Raw genomic sequence first — 15,697 nt, forward strand, 5'->3', positions numbered from 1 at the left:
TTTGAGTGTCCTCAGAGTGAAGCCACGGTGGCACCTCACAGATGCATCCGCAGCCTGCTTTGGCCTCACCAGAGGAGGAAACAGTTGGTTGAGGAAGGTGACCCCCTGAGACTCTTTCATTTTGTGTTCCAGCCTCTTTTCTTGTGTCTGGAGGGTTCGACAAGACTGTGGCTATTTGGGATGTAGGAGAAGGCTACCGGAAGCTCTCCTTGAAGGTACCAATGCCAGCCTCAGATAGAAGAGCTGAGCTTCATTCTTCATTTCATGCTGGGTGCTGGGTGCTGGGTGCTGGCTGCTGGGGATACAACAGTGAGACAGACCTAAATGTTCGCAATGGAGCTGACACCTCTGTGGGCAAGGTCAGACAAGACACCAACAAGCAAATCCTCAATAGTGATGAGTGACACAGAGTAGCCACAACAGGGTGATATGATAGAAACAGACTCCAGGGACTAATCCATAGTGGGAGGGCCTCTTGGAGAAGGTGGCATTTGAGCTGAGAACTGGATGGCAAAGAAAGACTGGATGAGTGAGGATCCTGGGGAAGGGCATTCCAGGAGGAGGGAGCAGCAAATGCAAAAACTCTGAGGAGGGGCAGTGTCTACGAACAGCAGAAATTACTGTGCAGAAGGTTGAATGCCATCATGAGGCATGCATAGAAAGCTGTGGGGCTCCAGAATGGTGGGTGTCAATGGTGGGTGAGTACTTTTGGCTGCAGGTTAGAGGAGACTCAAAGTGGCTGTATGGTAAGGAGATGGATTGTGCAACACGAGAACCCAAAGGTTAGGCAGTCCCAGGATTGGCTACTTTGGTGCCTCTGTTCCAGGTGCCCCCACCCCAAGACTTCTGCATACCCCTTGGTCTTGTGATCTCATGGCCACCTTTGGCTGTGAATGCTTGCATTGATGACTCTTGGTTTCTCTATTTCCTGTGACCCAAATGTGGACTGTGTCCCCTTGATCACCATAACATTCAGGATCCCAAAGCTGTTCTATCTGACCCTCTTCTCCGTGGGTTCGGAGAGGCAAGGGGAGTTTACATCATAGCACGTGAATGGCTTAAAACTGAATGTTCAGCCTCACTGTGGGTAAAAGTCCCTTTGTGTTCCCATCAGGCCATTCTCTCCTCCCTTCTCCTCTCCTCTCTCTGTTCTTCCGCCCTCCGATTCCTGTCCTTTTGTTTTGCACAGCAGTTTAACCTCACTGTTGCTCCCTTCCCTCATACCACGCCTCACCATTCACCTCTTTCCATTAGGGGAAGGCCAAAGAATGAGACAGATGCTGACACAGAGCTCTGACATCATTAAGTGTCTGAACCAGCAAGTGTTTATCTCCTCTAAACTCCTTTTACCCCAGGAAAATAACCCTCATTTATTTAAGCCACAGTGGGTAGGTTTGCAGTTACTTGAAGCCAAAAGCTCCCTCACCAATAGGATTGCTAAGTGGTATTTCCTAGAACAAAGAATATGCAAACAAAAACCTGCAAGAGGTGCTCTGGGACCAGCTGGGAATATATTTTTTTTTTCCCACTGTGCTCAGCACCAGAGTACTATTTTTAAAAACTCATATGGTGCTGTGATATATACATGAATCCCAAGCTTTTACACTTTGTACCCCACTTTAAATATCGCGGGTGAAACCAGGGAAGCACAATTAATTGCTCTTAAAAGTAAGCAACGTTGGATTCTTGACTTTGTTTTTTTGGTTTTTGTTGTTCTTTCAAAGGTTTTTAATTCTAGGTCCTCTTAAAATTCTACTTTTCTTCAGGGCCATAATGACTGGGTGATGGATGTTGCCATTAGCAACAACAAGAAATGGATCCTGTCTGCTTCAAAGGTAAAAGTGGCCAACCTTTGAGTGACTTAAAATCTCTATCACATTTGTGAGAATTGGTGTTAGCAGAAGTGCATTGTCAAGTAAAATTCCTCAGTCTGAAGGACCGAGCAGCTCAGTCTGAAGGCCACACCTGGCCAGGCCGACCCCATCCAGGAAGCGGGAACGTGGGAAGTGGGTCCTTTGCTCATATGGGAAGTTGCCAGGTATTTCTTTGCACAGTTGTCATTTGAACTTCATTGGAGCAAGGGCCTGTCCAGACTGGTAAGTGATGGAGCCAACAGGGGACCCTGGAGGGAAAGGGGTCAGCTCGTGGGCAAGCAGACCACCCCGAGGTTCCAGGTGAGTCTTCCCTCGCTACTGACTGCATCCTGGGATTCCCGTGCCAATGGCACATAACGGACAGCCCAGGATATCCTGAGGGCCGTCCTTCATGTGTGAGCACCAGAGAAGTGGGGTCCAACCTTGTCCCCCAACCTTTGTTAGAGCCATCTCATTCTCTAGGCTGGGGGTTTCTAGGTGTATAAAAATGTGGGCAAGACTCTGCCTGCCATGATCAACTTCTTAGAGAGCCAATGCAGGATACCGTCACAGCTGACCAAAAAAACCCCATAATATTATAATACATAATAAAAATTATATGCCAATGTGTTGTTACTTTAGCATAAAAAATATGAAAAATATTGTCAATTATATCTCAGTAAAGCTGGAAAAAAGTAAAAATACAAGACAAAGTATCAAAAATGAGTGTTTATTTGAAATTATGTCTTATTTACTTTTCTGTTACATAAATGCTATTATTTAAACAAAACAACAACAGAACTAGTCAATAACAGTGATTAGTAGTAACTGATAGTAGGATAATTAAGCAAATATGGTTAAGAAAAATATATTTTATAATGTTTCTTTCTGTCTTTTGATATAGCAATTTATTTTGACTTTAAAAAAAACTTTGTTGGTTATTTAAATTTTATAGGCTATATTATTATATATGTATTAATATTATATATCTTGATATTTATGTATTAAGATACATAAATGTAAGACTTTTAAAAATTGAATATAAATACAATAAGATTGGTTAAACAGACACTTTATGTATTTATTTTTAACAGCTTTATGAGATATAATTGACATGTAACATTGTGTAAGTTTAAGGTGTACAAGGTGTTTATTTGATACACTTATATATTGCAAAATGCTTACCACCATAGCCTCAGCCAACACCTCTACCGTGTCATATAATTAGCATTTCTTTTTTGTGGTGAGAACACTTAAGATCTACTCTCTTAGCAAATTTCAAGTGTATTATACAGGATTATTAACTATAATCGCCATGCTGTACATTAGATCCCCAGAACTTGTTAATCTTATAATTGGAATTTGTACCCTTTGACCCAATATCTCCCCATTTCTCTCAGCCTCTAGTCTCTGGTAACCACCACTCTATTCTCTGTTTTTATGAGCTTGTTTTTTTTTAGATTCCACATGTAAGTGAGATCATACAGTATTTGTCTTTTTCTGTCGGACTTATTTCACTTAGCATAATACTCTCAGGGTTCATTCTTGTTGTCACAAATGGCAGGATTTCCTTCTTTCTCATGGCTGAATAATATCCCAGGGCATATATATACCACATCTGCTTTATCCATTCATCCACATATGGATATTTAGGTTGTTTCCATACCTTGGTTATTGTGAGTAATGCTGCAGTGAACATGAGGGTCCAGATATCTCTTTGAGATCCTGCTTTTATTTCTTCTAGATATACACCCAGAACTGGGATTCCTGGATCATATGATAGCTCTATTTCCAATTTTTTGAGGCACCTCCAATACTGTTTTCCACAATGGCTGTACCAACTTACATTCCTACCTACAGTTCACAACGGTTCCCTTCGTCAACACTTACCTCTTGTCTTTTTGATGATAGCCATTCTAACAGTGAGGTGATATTTTACTGTGGGTTTGATTTGCATTTTCTTAATGATTAGTGATGTTGAGCACATTTTCATGTACCTGTTGTTCATTTGTATGTCTTTTTTGGAAAAATGTTTATTCAGTTCCTCTGTCTTTTGTTGTTGTTGGTATTGAATTCTATGAGTTCTTTATATATTTCGGATATCTGACCCTTATCAGATACATGATCTACAAATATTTTCTCTTTATGGTTTCAGGTCTTATGTTTAAATCTTTAATCCATATGAGTTAACTTATTGTGAGTTGTATAAGATGACGGTCCAATTTCATTCTTCTCTATGTGGTTATCCAGTTTTCCCAGCACCACTTATTGAAGAGATTTGCCTTTTCCTGTTGAGTATTCTTGGCTCCTTTGTCAAATTAGTTCACTGTAGGGACTTTCCTGGTGGTCTAGTGGCTAAGACTCTGTGCTCCCCATGCAGGGCACCTGGGTTCGATCTCTGGTCAGGGAACTAGATCCCACATGCTGCAACTAAGAAGTTCGCATGCCTCCCGCATGCCGCAATGAAGATCCCGTGTGCTGGCACAGCCAAATGAAAGAAAAAAACATTAGTTCACTGTATATGTGAGGGTTTATTTCTGGGCTCTCTATTTTTATGCTAGTACCATATTGTTTTGACTACTATAACTTTGTAGTATAGTTTGAAATCAGGAAGTGTGATGCCTCCAGGCTTTGTTCTTCTTTCTCATGATTGCTTTGGCTATTTGGGGTGTTTTGTAAGTTCACACAAATTTTAGGATTGTTTTTCAATTTCTGTGAAAAATGCCATTGAGATTTTGATAGGGATTATACATAGATGGCTTTGGGTAGTATGGATATGTTAACAATATTAATTCTTCTGATCTATAAACATAGAAAGATATCCTGTGTTCATGGCCAAGAAGACTTAACGTTGTTAAGATGTCATTACTACCCAAAATGATCTACAGATTCAACACAATCCCTATCAAAATACCAATAGCCTTTTTCACAGAAATGGAAAAGTTGATCCTCAAGTTCATATGGAATTGCAAGGGGCCTGAATAGCCAAAACAATCTTGAACAAGAAGAATAAAGTTAGAGGACTCACACTTCCCAATGAAACACTACAAATCTATAATAATGAAAACTGGACAATATAGATCAGTGCAGTAGAATAGAAAGCCTGGAAATAAACCCTCACATACGTGATCAATTGAGTTTCAACAAGTGTACCATGATCATTCAATGGGGAAAGGACAGTCTTTTAAATAATTGGTGCTGGGAAAACTGGATATCCACATGCAAAAGAGTGAAATTGGACCCTTACCTTATTCTATATACAAACATTAATTCAAAGTGGATCAAAGACCCAAACTTAAGAGCTAAAACTATAAAACTCTTAGAAGAAAACATTGGGGAAAATCTTCATGACTTTGTCATAGATATGACAACAAAAGCACAGGCAACAACAACAACAGCAAGGTAAATTGGGCTTCATCAAAATTAAGAACTTTTGCACATCAAAGTATACTACCAAGAAAGTGAAAATACAACCTACTGAATGGGAGAAAATATTTGCTAATCAATTATCTTATAAGGGGGTAATAATAAAATACATAAAGAACTCCTAAAACTCAACAACAAAAAAACCAAACAACCTGATTCAAAAGTGGGCAAAGGACTTAAATAGATATTTCTTCAAAGAAGATATACAAGTAGCCAATAAACACATGGAAATATGCTCAATATCATTAGTCCTTAGGGAAATGCAAATCAAAACCACAGTGAGATACCACTTCACACCTACTAGGAGGGCTATAATAAAAACAAAAGAAGGAAAGTAACAAGTGTTGACAAGGATATGGAGAAACTGGAACACTTGTACATTGCTGATGGGAATGTAAAATGGTATAACTGCTGTGGAAAACCGTTTGGCAGTTTCTCAAAAGGTTAAACATAGAACTACTGTATGACCCAGCGATTCCACTTTTGGGTACATACCCAAAATAATTGAAAGCAGGAACTCTAGGAGATGCTTGTGCACTCATGTTCATGGCAGCATTATTTACACTAACTAAAAGGTGGGGGTAATCCAAGGGTCTGCTGACAGATGAATGGATAAACAAAATGTGGTATATCCATACAATGGAATATTATTTGACCATAAAAAGGGAGGACATTCTGACACATGCTACAACATGGTTGAACCTTGAGGAAATTATGCTGAGTGAAATAAGCCAGTCACAAAAGGACAAGTACTGTGTGATTCAACTTATATGAGGTACCTAGAGTAGTCAAATTCATAGAGACCGAAAGCGCAATGGTGGTTACCAAGAGCTGGGAGAAGGGGAGATGGGGAGTTATTGTTTAAAGGGTATGTAGTTTTTTTGGGGGAATGATAAAAAGTTTCGGTTATAGATAATGGTGATGATGACACAACATTGTGAGTGTATTTAATGTCATTGAATTATAGTTACAAATGGTTAAAATGATAAATATTGTTAAGTATATTTTACCACATTAAAAAATCCAGTAACGACATGTTTCTTTCTGTCCCATAATACAGTAGGATATTTTTACTTTTATGTTTCCCAATAATATTTCTCTGAACTACCTTCAGCCTTTAGGACATCCTTCTTTTCTTTTATGTAGTAGTAAGACTAAGTGCTGTCAAATGTAAAATTCACGATGACTTGCAGCTCTGCTCTTAGCAGCCCACATTTCATTGATTCCTGGTGTCAGCCCAATGTTATGACATCAAAGTAAATACCCTCTCAACAAAAGCTGTTGAGCATGGAATACTTAGGATTTTACTTATAGCAACAACAAACTTTTAGATTTGTAGGAATTATTTTCCAGCTCTCCAAAAATATCCAAATATACGAAGTCTGAAAGCTTGTTTCAGTAGAACAGGTATTTGTCAATCAGGTTCTTTGCCATGATAAATTCATCATATAGGTTCTCCATTGTCTAAAATGTCCATTATTTTAAACACTCTCAAGTATTACATTTGCTGTCATCGTAAGTCAAATCTCTCTTTCTCAGGGAAATGGTTTTAAAGCACAGAGGTAATTTGAATTTCTGATAATGAAGTTGGATTTCAAATAAGTTACAGTTTTAGTTAAGAAATTGAGAATGTCCTGTTTAACTTGGCTGTCCTTCTCTGGTAATTTTTTTTTTTAACTAATTAATTAATTAATTAATTTTTTGCTGTGTTGGGCCTTTGTTTCTACGCGAGGGCTCTCTCTAGTTGTGGCGAGCGGGGGCCACTCCTCATCGCGGTGCGCGGGCCTCTCACTATCGCGGCCTCTCTTGTTGCGGGGCACAGGCTCCAGACGCGCAGGCTCAGTAGTTGTGGCCCACGGACCCAGCCGCCCCGCGGCATATGGGATCTTCCCAGACCAGGGCTCGAACCCGTGTCCCCTGCATTGGCAGGCAGATTCTCAACCACTGCGCCACCAGGGAAGCCCTGGTAATTTTTTAAAAAGTACTGAAGCTGTCTTATTTCCAAAAAATGAATCTTTTTTTTTTCTTTTTTTGGTTATGCGCACAGCTTGCGGGATCTTAGTTCCCCGACAAGGGATTGAACCCAGGCCATGGCAGTGAAAGCACCGAGTCCTAATCACTGGACTGCCAGGGAACTCCCAAATCATTTTTTCACTGTATGAGTTTTTGTAACAACCTACAATTCAGGTGAGGTCACTTCATCCTTTTTTTATGCTTGTTGTGGCCTCTTTAAAGATTATCAAACAGTTTTGGGAAACAGTATATAACTGTCAGTGTTATTGTAATCCCTTTCTCCATTCTCATTTTTAATGTATTTCAAAATTACAGGACATTCGTCTTGTCCCACACTTAAAAAATACGATTTTATGGCAGGCCAAGATTTTAACATCTTCTCTAAGGCCAGCAATGATAATAGCCATCTTGTAGACATATATTTAGGGAAGATATCTTCTTCCATTTCTATAAAGTCATCGTTTTTATTAAGTGCTTCTGCACATTTTGAGAAATGTGAAAACTGGCTAAAAACTTTTATTAGGAAAGACCCAACACCACAGGTAAGCAAATCACACTCCTTTTTAGGATGTGCAGGCCATTTAGCAGGTAAGATATTTTCATTTACTTTGGTAAGAAGTTAATGGACTGAATGGAATTTGCCAAAATTCACATTTGCACTGTCTGCTGAATATGTAGATAGATGAGCAGCGTCTAGTCTGTATTTGCATAAGATGTCAACGTGCTTTTGTTTTATGTTGTCTGCAGTTTCATTAAAAACTTCACAGAAATCAAGAAGATGATGTGAAACTCCACCTTTTGAATCAAAGTATCTAAGAGCTAGGGGGAACTTTGTTGTTGTTGTTGTCTATCATGATTGGACAACTCACTTGATATACTGTAGAAAGTATGATTGTTGATAAAATCTGACAGCTCTACACTGTAAGGGCCAACATTATGTCACCAGACTTTCTCCTTTTGTTCTTCCACAGGATATTTAGTTGCAACTGCCAAATCAGGAAATGTAACGTTACTTACTGTGTTCATTTTTTAATATTATTATTACTGCTATAGTAAATCACCAGAGACTTCACTGCTTAACATATATTTAACATCTTACAGTTCTGTAAGATAGAAGTATCACAAGTTCTCACTGGGATAAAGTCAATGTGTCAGTAGGACTTCCCTTCTGGAGGCTCTAGGGAATAATCCACTTCCTTGCCTTTCTAGCTTCTAGAAGCCACCCATATTCCCTGGCTTGTGGTCCCTTCTTCCATCTTCAGAGCCAGCAACATTGTATCTCTCTCTGCCTTTCTTCCATTGTTACTTATTCCTCTGACTAAAACTTCCACTTTTAAGGACCATTGTGGTTACGGATAATACAGAATAATCTCCCTATTTTAAGATCTGATTAGCACCCTTAATTCCATCTACAACCTTAATTCCCCATTGTCATATAATCTAACATATTCCCAGGTTCTGGGGATTAGGATGTAGACTTCTTTGTGGGGGGGGTCGGGGGGGGGAGAACATTATTCTGCTGACCACATTCAGTTTCATAAGACTAATCAAAGGAATGCTGAGATAATGGATTTGAGTGGTATTCCCAAATTAATTCAGTGACCACTATTTTCTAAGGAGCATAGATGTCTTTTTTAAAAATGGATTTTATTTTTTTAGAGCAGTTTTAGGTTTACATAAAAATTGAGCAGATCATACAGAGGGTTATATATAACCTCACCCTCCAGTTGCCACTTGCATTTAGTGTGGTATATTTATCACAATTGATGAACTAATACTGATATATAATTATTAATTAAAGTCCATGGTTTAAGTTTCACTCTTTATGTTGTGTGGGTTTTGCCAAATGCATGTCACGTAGCCACCATCACAGTATCATCCAGAACAATTTCACTGTCCTAAAAACTCCTTGTGCTGCACTTGTGCTGCATCCCTCCCCTTCTTCCCCAGAACCCCTGGCAACCACTGACCTTTTTACTGTCTCCATACTTTTGCCTTTCCCATAACGTTATATAGTTGGAATCATACAGTATGTAGCCTTTTCAGACTGGCTTCTTTCACTTAGAAATATGTATTTAAGGCTCCTCAATGTCCTTTTTGTGGCTTAACAGCTCATTTCTTTTTTTTTTTAATCACTGAATAATATTCTATCACATTAAGGTACCACAGTTTGTTTATTCTCTTATTCAGGGACATCTTGGTTGCTTCCAGTTTGGGGGACGTGGGACTTCCAGTGCTAAGGCTGGGATGGTGCTAGAGAAACTGGGACAGTTGGTCACCCGAACTGTCCCTCTGCAGGTCGAAGTTGTCCACATGTAACCTGGATGCCATGCCCCTCCCTGGGTCATCCAAGCCTAACGAGCCCATTTTGTGACTGCTGGTTTGCTGTTTAACTTGTTTTAGGATAAGACCATGAGACTATGGAATATTGAAGAAATTGACCAAATTCCTTTGGTAATCGAGTACAAAAAGGCCCGGGGCTTAAAGCTAAAACAGGTTGGTATTGGGTAAAATGAAGCCAAACGAAGGCTTTCATTAGTTCTCTCTACAAATTTATTCTTTGAACAAACTGGGCAACTGGGGATAAAACTATGAACAAACAGATTGACATTTTTGCCCTGAGGGAGCTTACATTTCTAAAAGAGGAGACAAACAATGAATAAAGAAATTAGAAAAATATGTAGTAAGTCACATGATGATAAGTAATTTGGAGGAAAATAACACAGGAAAGGGAAACGGGAGTGCTGGCAGTTGCAGCATTCTAAAGGGTGGTCAGGATAGGTCTCATTGAGAAGGTGACATTTGTTCAAAGACTTGAAGGTAGTGAGGGAGTGAGCTGTGCAGCTCTTTTAGGGAAAGAACATCCCAGCAAAGGGAACAGCCCATGTGGAGACCCTGAGGCAGGAGTGAGCAGGGTGGGTGGGAGGAGATGAGGCTGGAGGGAGTCCTGGAGGGAGGCTGGCACATGGCTGGACCCCGTGTGGGCCTCCTACGCTCCTGCCGCAGAACCCCAGCCAGGTCCCCAGTGCCCCGTTTCCCATGGACGGGGCTCAGGTCCCAATTCTCTAGTGGATGATCATGGTGGGTACATCTTCTGCTTCACCAGGTACAGCCAGGGCTGGCCCTGGGCAGTGGAGGCCAGTCCCTGCTGGGGCCTCGCAGTGCAGGCACCTGGCTGCCACCTCAAGAGGCTGAGGAGTCCCTGCTGGGCCCTTGTGAATCCTGGAGCTCCCCAGGCCTGTCTCCACTCAGAAGGCCCGGCTGGGAGCCACCCCTTCTGGGGATGGCTAATTGGAGAATGGCACCAGGGGGCAGGGAGGTGAGGGGTGGGACCCAGGTGGAAGCCCGTCTTTGTGGCCAGCTGGTCCTCATGGCCTTTGTGGCCATGTCAGCCCTTAGGCCCTGGAAGCTGACTGGGTACAGAGCAGTGCTTGTGTCCTCCACCTGGCGCGGGACCCAGGAGCTGCTTCCTCTGAGCCCTGCTGTTCTGGGCTTGGGTCGTGGGAAATGATGCTGTAGAATAAGGCAGGTAAAGGATTGAATTTCTTTCTTGCAAAAGAAAGAAAAGAAAGAAACCTACCTGAAGCTGTAGCAAAGATGAGCTCCCGGCATTTGACTTGCTCTGATTCAATACGAGAAACTTCAGAGGCCAGATTTCCCAGAAGACCTGCCCTGGGCGGGGTTGGCCCCGTCTCTCCTGCAGGCTTTGGTGCCCTGGAGCGGGCAAGAGTGGCAAAGCACAGGGGCTTGGAGAGCCAGGGCAGGGGCTTGCCACCTGCCGGCTCGTCTCAGGGGGACCGGGCTTTGGTGGGAGCCCTGAGAGACCTCTGCCCATGGCCTGAGAGCCCACCCCCGGTGTTGCTCACTTGTTGGTGGGAAAATGTTGCAAGTGAGCTGTGCCACTGTATCCACTGTCCTCTGGGTGCTTCGGCTCAAAGACAGAGGAGGATGCTCAGCACCTTCATCATCTAGAAAAAAACTCCTGCTTTGTTCAGAAGTCTTGCCTACTTGATTCTCAAAAGTTAGGTGTCCCCAGGATGTCAGGGAGTTAGGATAGCCCCTCGGCCCTGTACTTTTGCTCTGCACAGAACAGAGGGTGAGGTTAGACACCCACCCCAAGTCCTCAGCACTGTCAAGTGGCTTTCCACTCCTCCCCGCCACCCTGGGACCCCACAGCAGGGGACATGAGCTGGAAGGACCTGCATAGCTTTTGAGAGGGAAGAGAGCGGGAAGCCTGTGCTTATCCCCTCTCAGTGGCCTGCAATTTCTACCCTTGTGCGCTTAGAGCCCCAGAGAGGGGAGGCAGCTCTTGCCTTGGCCCGGCCCAAGGCAGTTGGATCAGGCGGGAGAATTCTAACTGCATGCCTTGATCTCCTCTGATCAGCACCTCCTTTCTACTCTTTTAAAATATTTCATGTCAGTGTGAAGAATGTGACAGGCCTTTCTCCATCTACGAAAGTGACATCTTTTCTGAAACAGTCACCAAATGTGTGTTCTGCCGGATCGAAGCAAAAGACTTGTCAATAGAGGCCTCACCGTCATCAGAAGGGGAGGTCTCACTGTCAAGGGAGTGCAGCCGGGGTGAGGATGGCTGATGGCCACTGGAGCCTTTGGGTGACTTGAGCACAGGCCACCTGTCATATAGGTTTCGGGGCTCTGCACAGGCCTTTCTCTGGGGCCCCTCCCCAGCGGGTGGGCCTGTCAGACTGGGGCAGGGGCCACGCTCTGGCTGGGCTCCCACCACTGTGCTGCCTCCTCAGCTCCACAGCCCCTTGGGGATCCCTCTGTCTTTAGTTTACATGCAGAATAAATATAGATTCTTTTGGAAAACAAGTGTGCATGTGCATTGTAGAAACATTTTTGCTCTTTCTAAATTCTATGTCCTGGTGTCCATCCTGTCTCATTTTTGGAACATGTTCCGGTGTCTGGCTTTGCCCTGTAAAGCAGCCGCAGCCTCTGAGGAAGGGTTTGTTGAATGAAGAGGAAGCTGTGTAGCTCCATCTGTGGAGGGGACTGTACCGTGGCACTGTGGGTGCCTCCCTGGCTAATGCCCCCAGATGGCCACTGCTCAGAGCAGAGGAAGGTCTGGTTAGGCAAGTGGGTGGTGGGCATTTCCATCACAGAATGCTTCTTGCTCTCCACCCCAGTTTCTTTACTTTCCAGAATGCCCATGCATGTGTACAGCCTCCTTCCTGCTTCCACGCGTACAATGTAATCAATTACTTCACAAAGAGCAAGGTATCAGTTAAACGTGAAGGGCTCCCTTTTCCATTTGGTATGGCTTACAGGATCTCCATCAGATATCATTAGTATGCCCCTTGGTCCTCTTTAAAAAACTTAGTTGCAGGACTGATTTATTTAATGTTCATTGATTGGCATCCTATAATTCTGCCCATGAGCACCATAACCTGGTAGTCATTGCTTGGGCGGGTCCTGTGCTTGGTGCTACCCTCCTTAGTCACAACCAGGATGACTGCCCACCTTCAGCAGGCTGTTCAGTATTTATCCATTAATTTACATGAATGATGCATGAACATGGCAAAACTCCACTGCATCAGCCTCCCAGCAATTGGGCTCTTTTTGGAAGAGAAGTCTTATCCCTTCTCTGGCACATGAAGACATACATAGATGTATTCTTCCTCACTGCTGTGGAGGATGTCTGGCCTGCACCCACTGTCCCCAGGGACGGGCAATTGGGTTGCTTCTCGTTTTTTGCTATTACAAACAATACTGGAGTGAACCTTTTTGTGTACATACTTTTGCAGAGACTTACATTTCTGTGGATGAGGCTCTCCCACTGGAGAAATCGCTGGGTCAATGGATTAACAGGTTTTGGTTTCGTTGCTGCTCAAAGGCACTCTAAAAAGTGTTGTGACGAAGTGGCTGATGTGTCTGAGTGAGGAGCCCCAGAGGGGCAAGTGAGACGCCTGAGTGGGGAGGGCTTTGCCTTTCTCTGGCAGCGGAAACCTCCCACGTATGGCGTTGATGCTCTAAGGCCAGCGGCCTGGGCCCCTTTAAGCTCTTGATCGTTCAGTGCCTGCTCAGGGTCTCCTCAGTGCCCCCGGACTCTCCCCGTGCTCAGGGTCCGCGGAAGAGGCCCCACTGAAGCTATGGGTCTGGTTTCCACCGGCGGCCGGATGAGCCCCCAAAGCTGACGGCGCCGGAGACCCCGGTGGTCAGCGTGCGGCCGAGGAGGGCAACCGGCCTCCCAGGCTGAGGGCGCCAGTGTGATGGGTCCGACGCGTGGTCACTGCGGGACCACGGCCGGGTTGAGCCCTGATTCGACGCTGGGGAGCCGGCAGCCCGGCCGCGCTAGCGGGCCCTGGATCTCCGGACTGGGCCGGGGCTCGGCCTCTCCGGACAGCTTGCGTCAGTTCTGGAGGGCCGAAGACCGGATCTTGCGCGAGCATCCCCCAAAGATGGGCCACCCTGGCTCCACGCCGGGGGCGGACACTACAACACTGGGAAGACTAGCCCGCCCGGGCCCGCCCACTGCTCACTGCCCGAGCTTCCGGCTTCCGAGTACAACTCTTCGGTCTAAGCCGCCTGTGACGAGGACCTTACACAGCGCATGCGTTAGCCGCCGACAAAACTTGTGCGCGTGCACGCAGCCTATACAGTAAATGGTGATGGGGAACAGACTCTGGCGGTAGTTGTGCGGGCGGCGCCGTGGCTTAGTTGGTTAAAGCGCCTGTCTAGTAAACAGGAGATCCTGGGTTCGAATCCCAGCGGTGCCTCAACCGAGCGTCTCGGCTCTCTTTTTACCCACGCCCTCTTTTGCTCTGCGCCCCTACCCAGTTCCTCCTCGCTTTGAGGGTGTGAGGGGGAGATTAAGACGCCAATTTAATCCCCCCCTGCCCGCGGCGGTGTGGGGCGCTGGCCCTCCTCGGAGTCAGCCCCTAGGGTTTCCTTGAGCTGCGGGGCATCCTTGACTCGGCCTCCGGAGCAGAGGGGACGTCCCCTGGAGGCGGCGCGGGACTCCCCGGGTGCCGTGGGAACACTCCTGGGGTTAGAGATGCCCCGCAGGGCGAGCAACCTGCCCAGGTTCCGCCGCCGCTGCGTTGGGAGGCCGAGCCCGGGCACTCCTCCGTCGATTTCTTCCGGAAGCGGCCGACTGGACCTGACACCTCTCACATAGGCCTGCTGACTTACTCCCCTCTCTCCAGCCACGCGATCCGGATCATCATTCCCCAGATTGAAGACTGGGGCTTGCAGAGGTCAAGTGAGGCCCAAAGTCACGGGCGCCTGGGAGAGCGGAGGATTGAACCCGGCCAGCGTGACCCTCAGGCTGATGAAAGAATGAAATTTCCAGGGAGGGAAGCTGGAAATTTGGGACTCCCTGTGCCAAATTTACAGCCGGCTTCTCCAGAGGGCCCGGTGTGAGGCTGAACTCTAAGGCCTGGGGCTGCATAAGTAGACGGTTGTGGGTCCTGACCCAGAGAAATTGCATCGGAGTCTCTGGGTTGCAGTGAGGCATCGGAATTAAAAGTTACCCAGGAATTCTCATGTCAAACGAAACAAAATTCAAGTCAGATGCAACAGGACAGTCCCAACAAGCTGCAGAAATTGCAGTTATGGTATCAGCCTGTGTTCCCAACAGTCAGATCACCTGCCCCAGAAGCAGCTCCTTTCTCTCCGTCTCCCACGGGTCTGAGTTTATTGTGTGTGTGTGTGTGTGTGTGTGTGCGCGCGTGTGTTTCCTCCCTCTTCTTTGGGGGTCAGTTCTTGCCCTTTGCAGCTTGGTTGTTTTTGATTGGCGTTGCACAGGAAAACCTGTAGGGATACTTTGAAGCTTTGCATTTCTGTTGGGAGCATCCTCCTAATCCAATTGGAGATGAGTTTATTGGTAATAAGGCTTGAATCATTGTGGCGCTGGGTATTTTTGTTTTTTTTTTCTGGCTCATCTTTACTGCTAGCCTGAGGTATTCCAGGTCAGTTTTGAGCATTTACCTATTAGGTGGCTAAGGGGAGATGTTGGTTGTGGGTGTGAGTCTGGGTCTTAGGGAGGGTCAGCTGGAGAAAAGCATTTGCGGGTCACCAGTCTTGCGTGCAGCAGTTAACTTTGAAGGTGTTGCAAGGGTGAGCACTCCTGGGCAGTGAGCAAAGCCAGAAAAGACAAATAGGCCCAGGGTTGAGTCCACCCCTCCTTCTTTTCTTTAAAAATGCCATGCTATTCCTGCTTAGGGCCTTTCTGCTTGCTGTGCCCTGTGCTTGGAATGCTGTTTCCTGCGCCTTTTAAAGATATGGACTTCAGCAAGTGTATCACCTCTTTGGCAGGCCTCCCCTCACCATGCTCTGTCCAGGAGTCTCTGCCACCCACCAGGCCAGCATCCAATACCTCATCCTGCTTATTTCCTTTACAGCCTTTTCACGGTCGAAATCATCTTGTCTATTGTCCATTTTCT

The 15,697-nt window shown here is 45.1% G+C and overlaps 1 protein-coding gene and 1 non-coding gene across 2 annotated transcripts in view; both read left to right on the forward strand.

Moving 5' to 3' along the window:
* The window catches only part of WDR88 (WD repeat domain 88), a 46,285-nt gene extending 32,852 nt beyond the window's left edge, over positions 1–13,433 (forward strand). Inside the window, exons 8-12 of the mRNA XM_061172439.1 lie at positions 133–215; positions 1,767–1,835; positions 9,696–9,788; positions 11,714–11,873; positions 13,375–13,433. Of these exons, the coding sequence (XP_061028422.1) occupies positions 133–215; positions 1,767–1,835; positions 9,696–9,788; positions 11,714–11,873; positions 13,375–13,433 (464 nt within the window). The remainder of the gene's footprint in view (positions 1–132; positions 216–1,766; positions 1,836–9,695; positions 9,789–11,713; positions 11,874–13,374) is intronic.
* A 522-nt stretch (positions 13,434–13,955) lies between these two features.
* Positions 13,956–14,029, forward strand: TRNAT-AGU (transfer RNA threonine (anticodon AGU)). The gene has a single exon. It is a non-coding gene; the product is annotated as a tRNA-Thr (tRNA).
* Positions 14,030–15,697: the final 1,668 nt, after the last annotated feature.

This window comes from Eubalaena glacialis, chromosome 18 (assembly GCF_028564815.1).
Source record: "Eubalaena glacialis isolate mEubGla1 chromosome 18, mEubGla1.1.hap2.+ XY, whole genome shotgun sequence".
NCBI lineage: Eukaryota > Metazoa > Chordata > Mammalia > Artiodactyla > Balaenidae > Eubalaena > Eubalaena glacialis.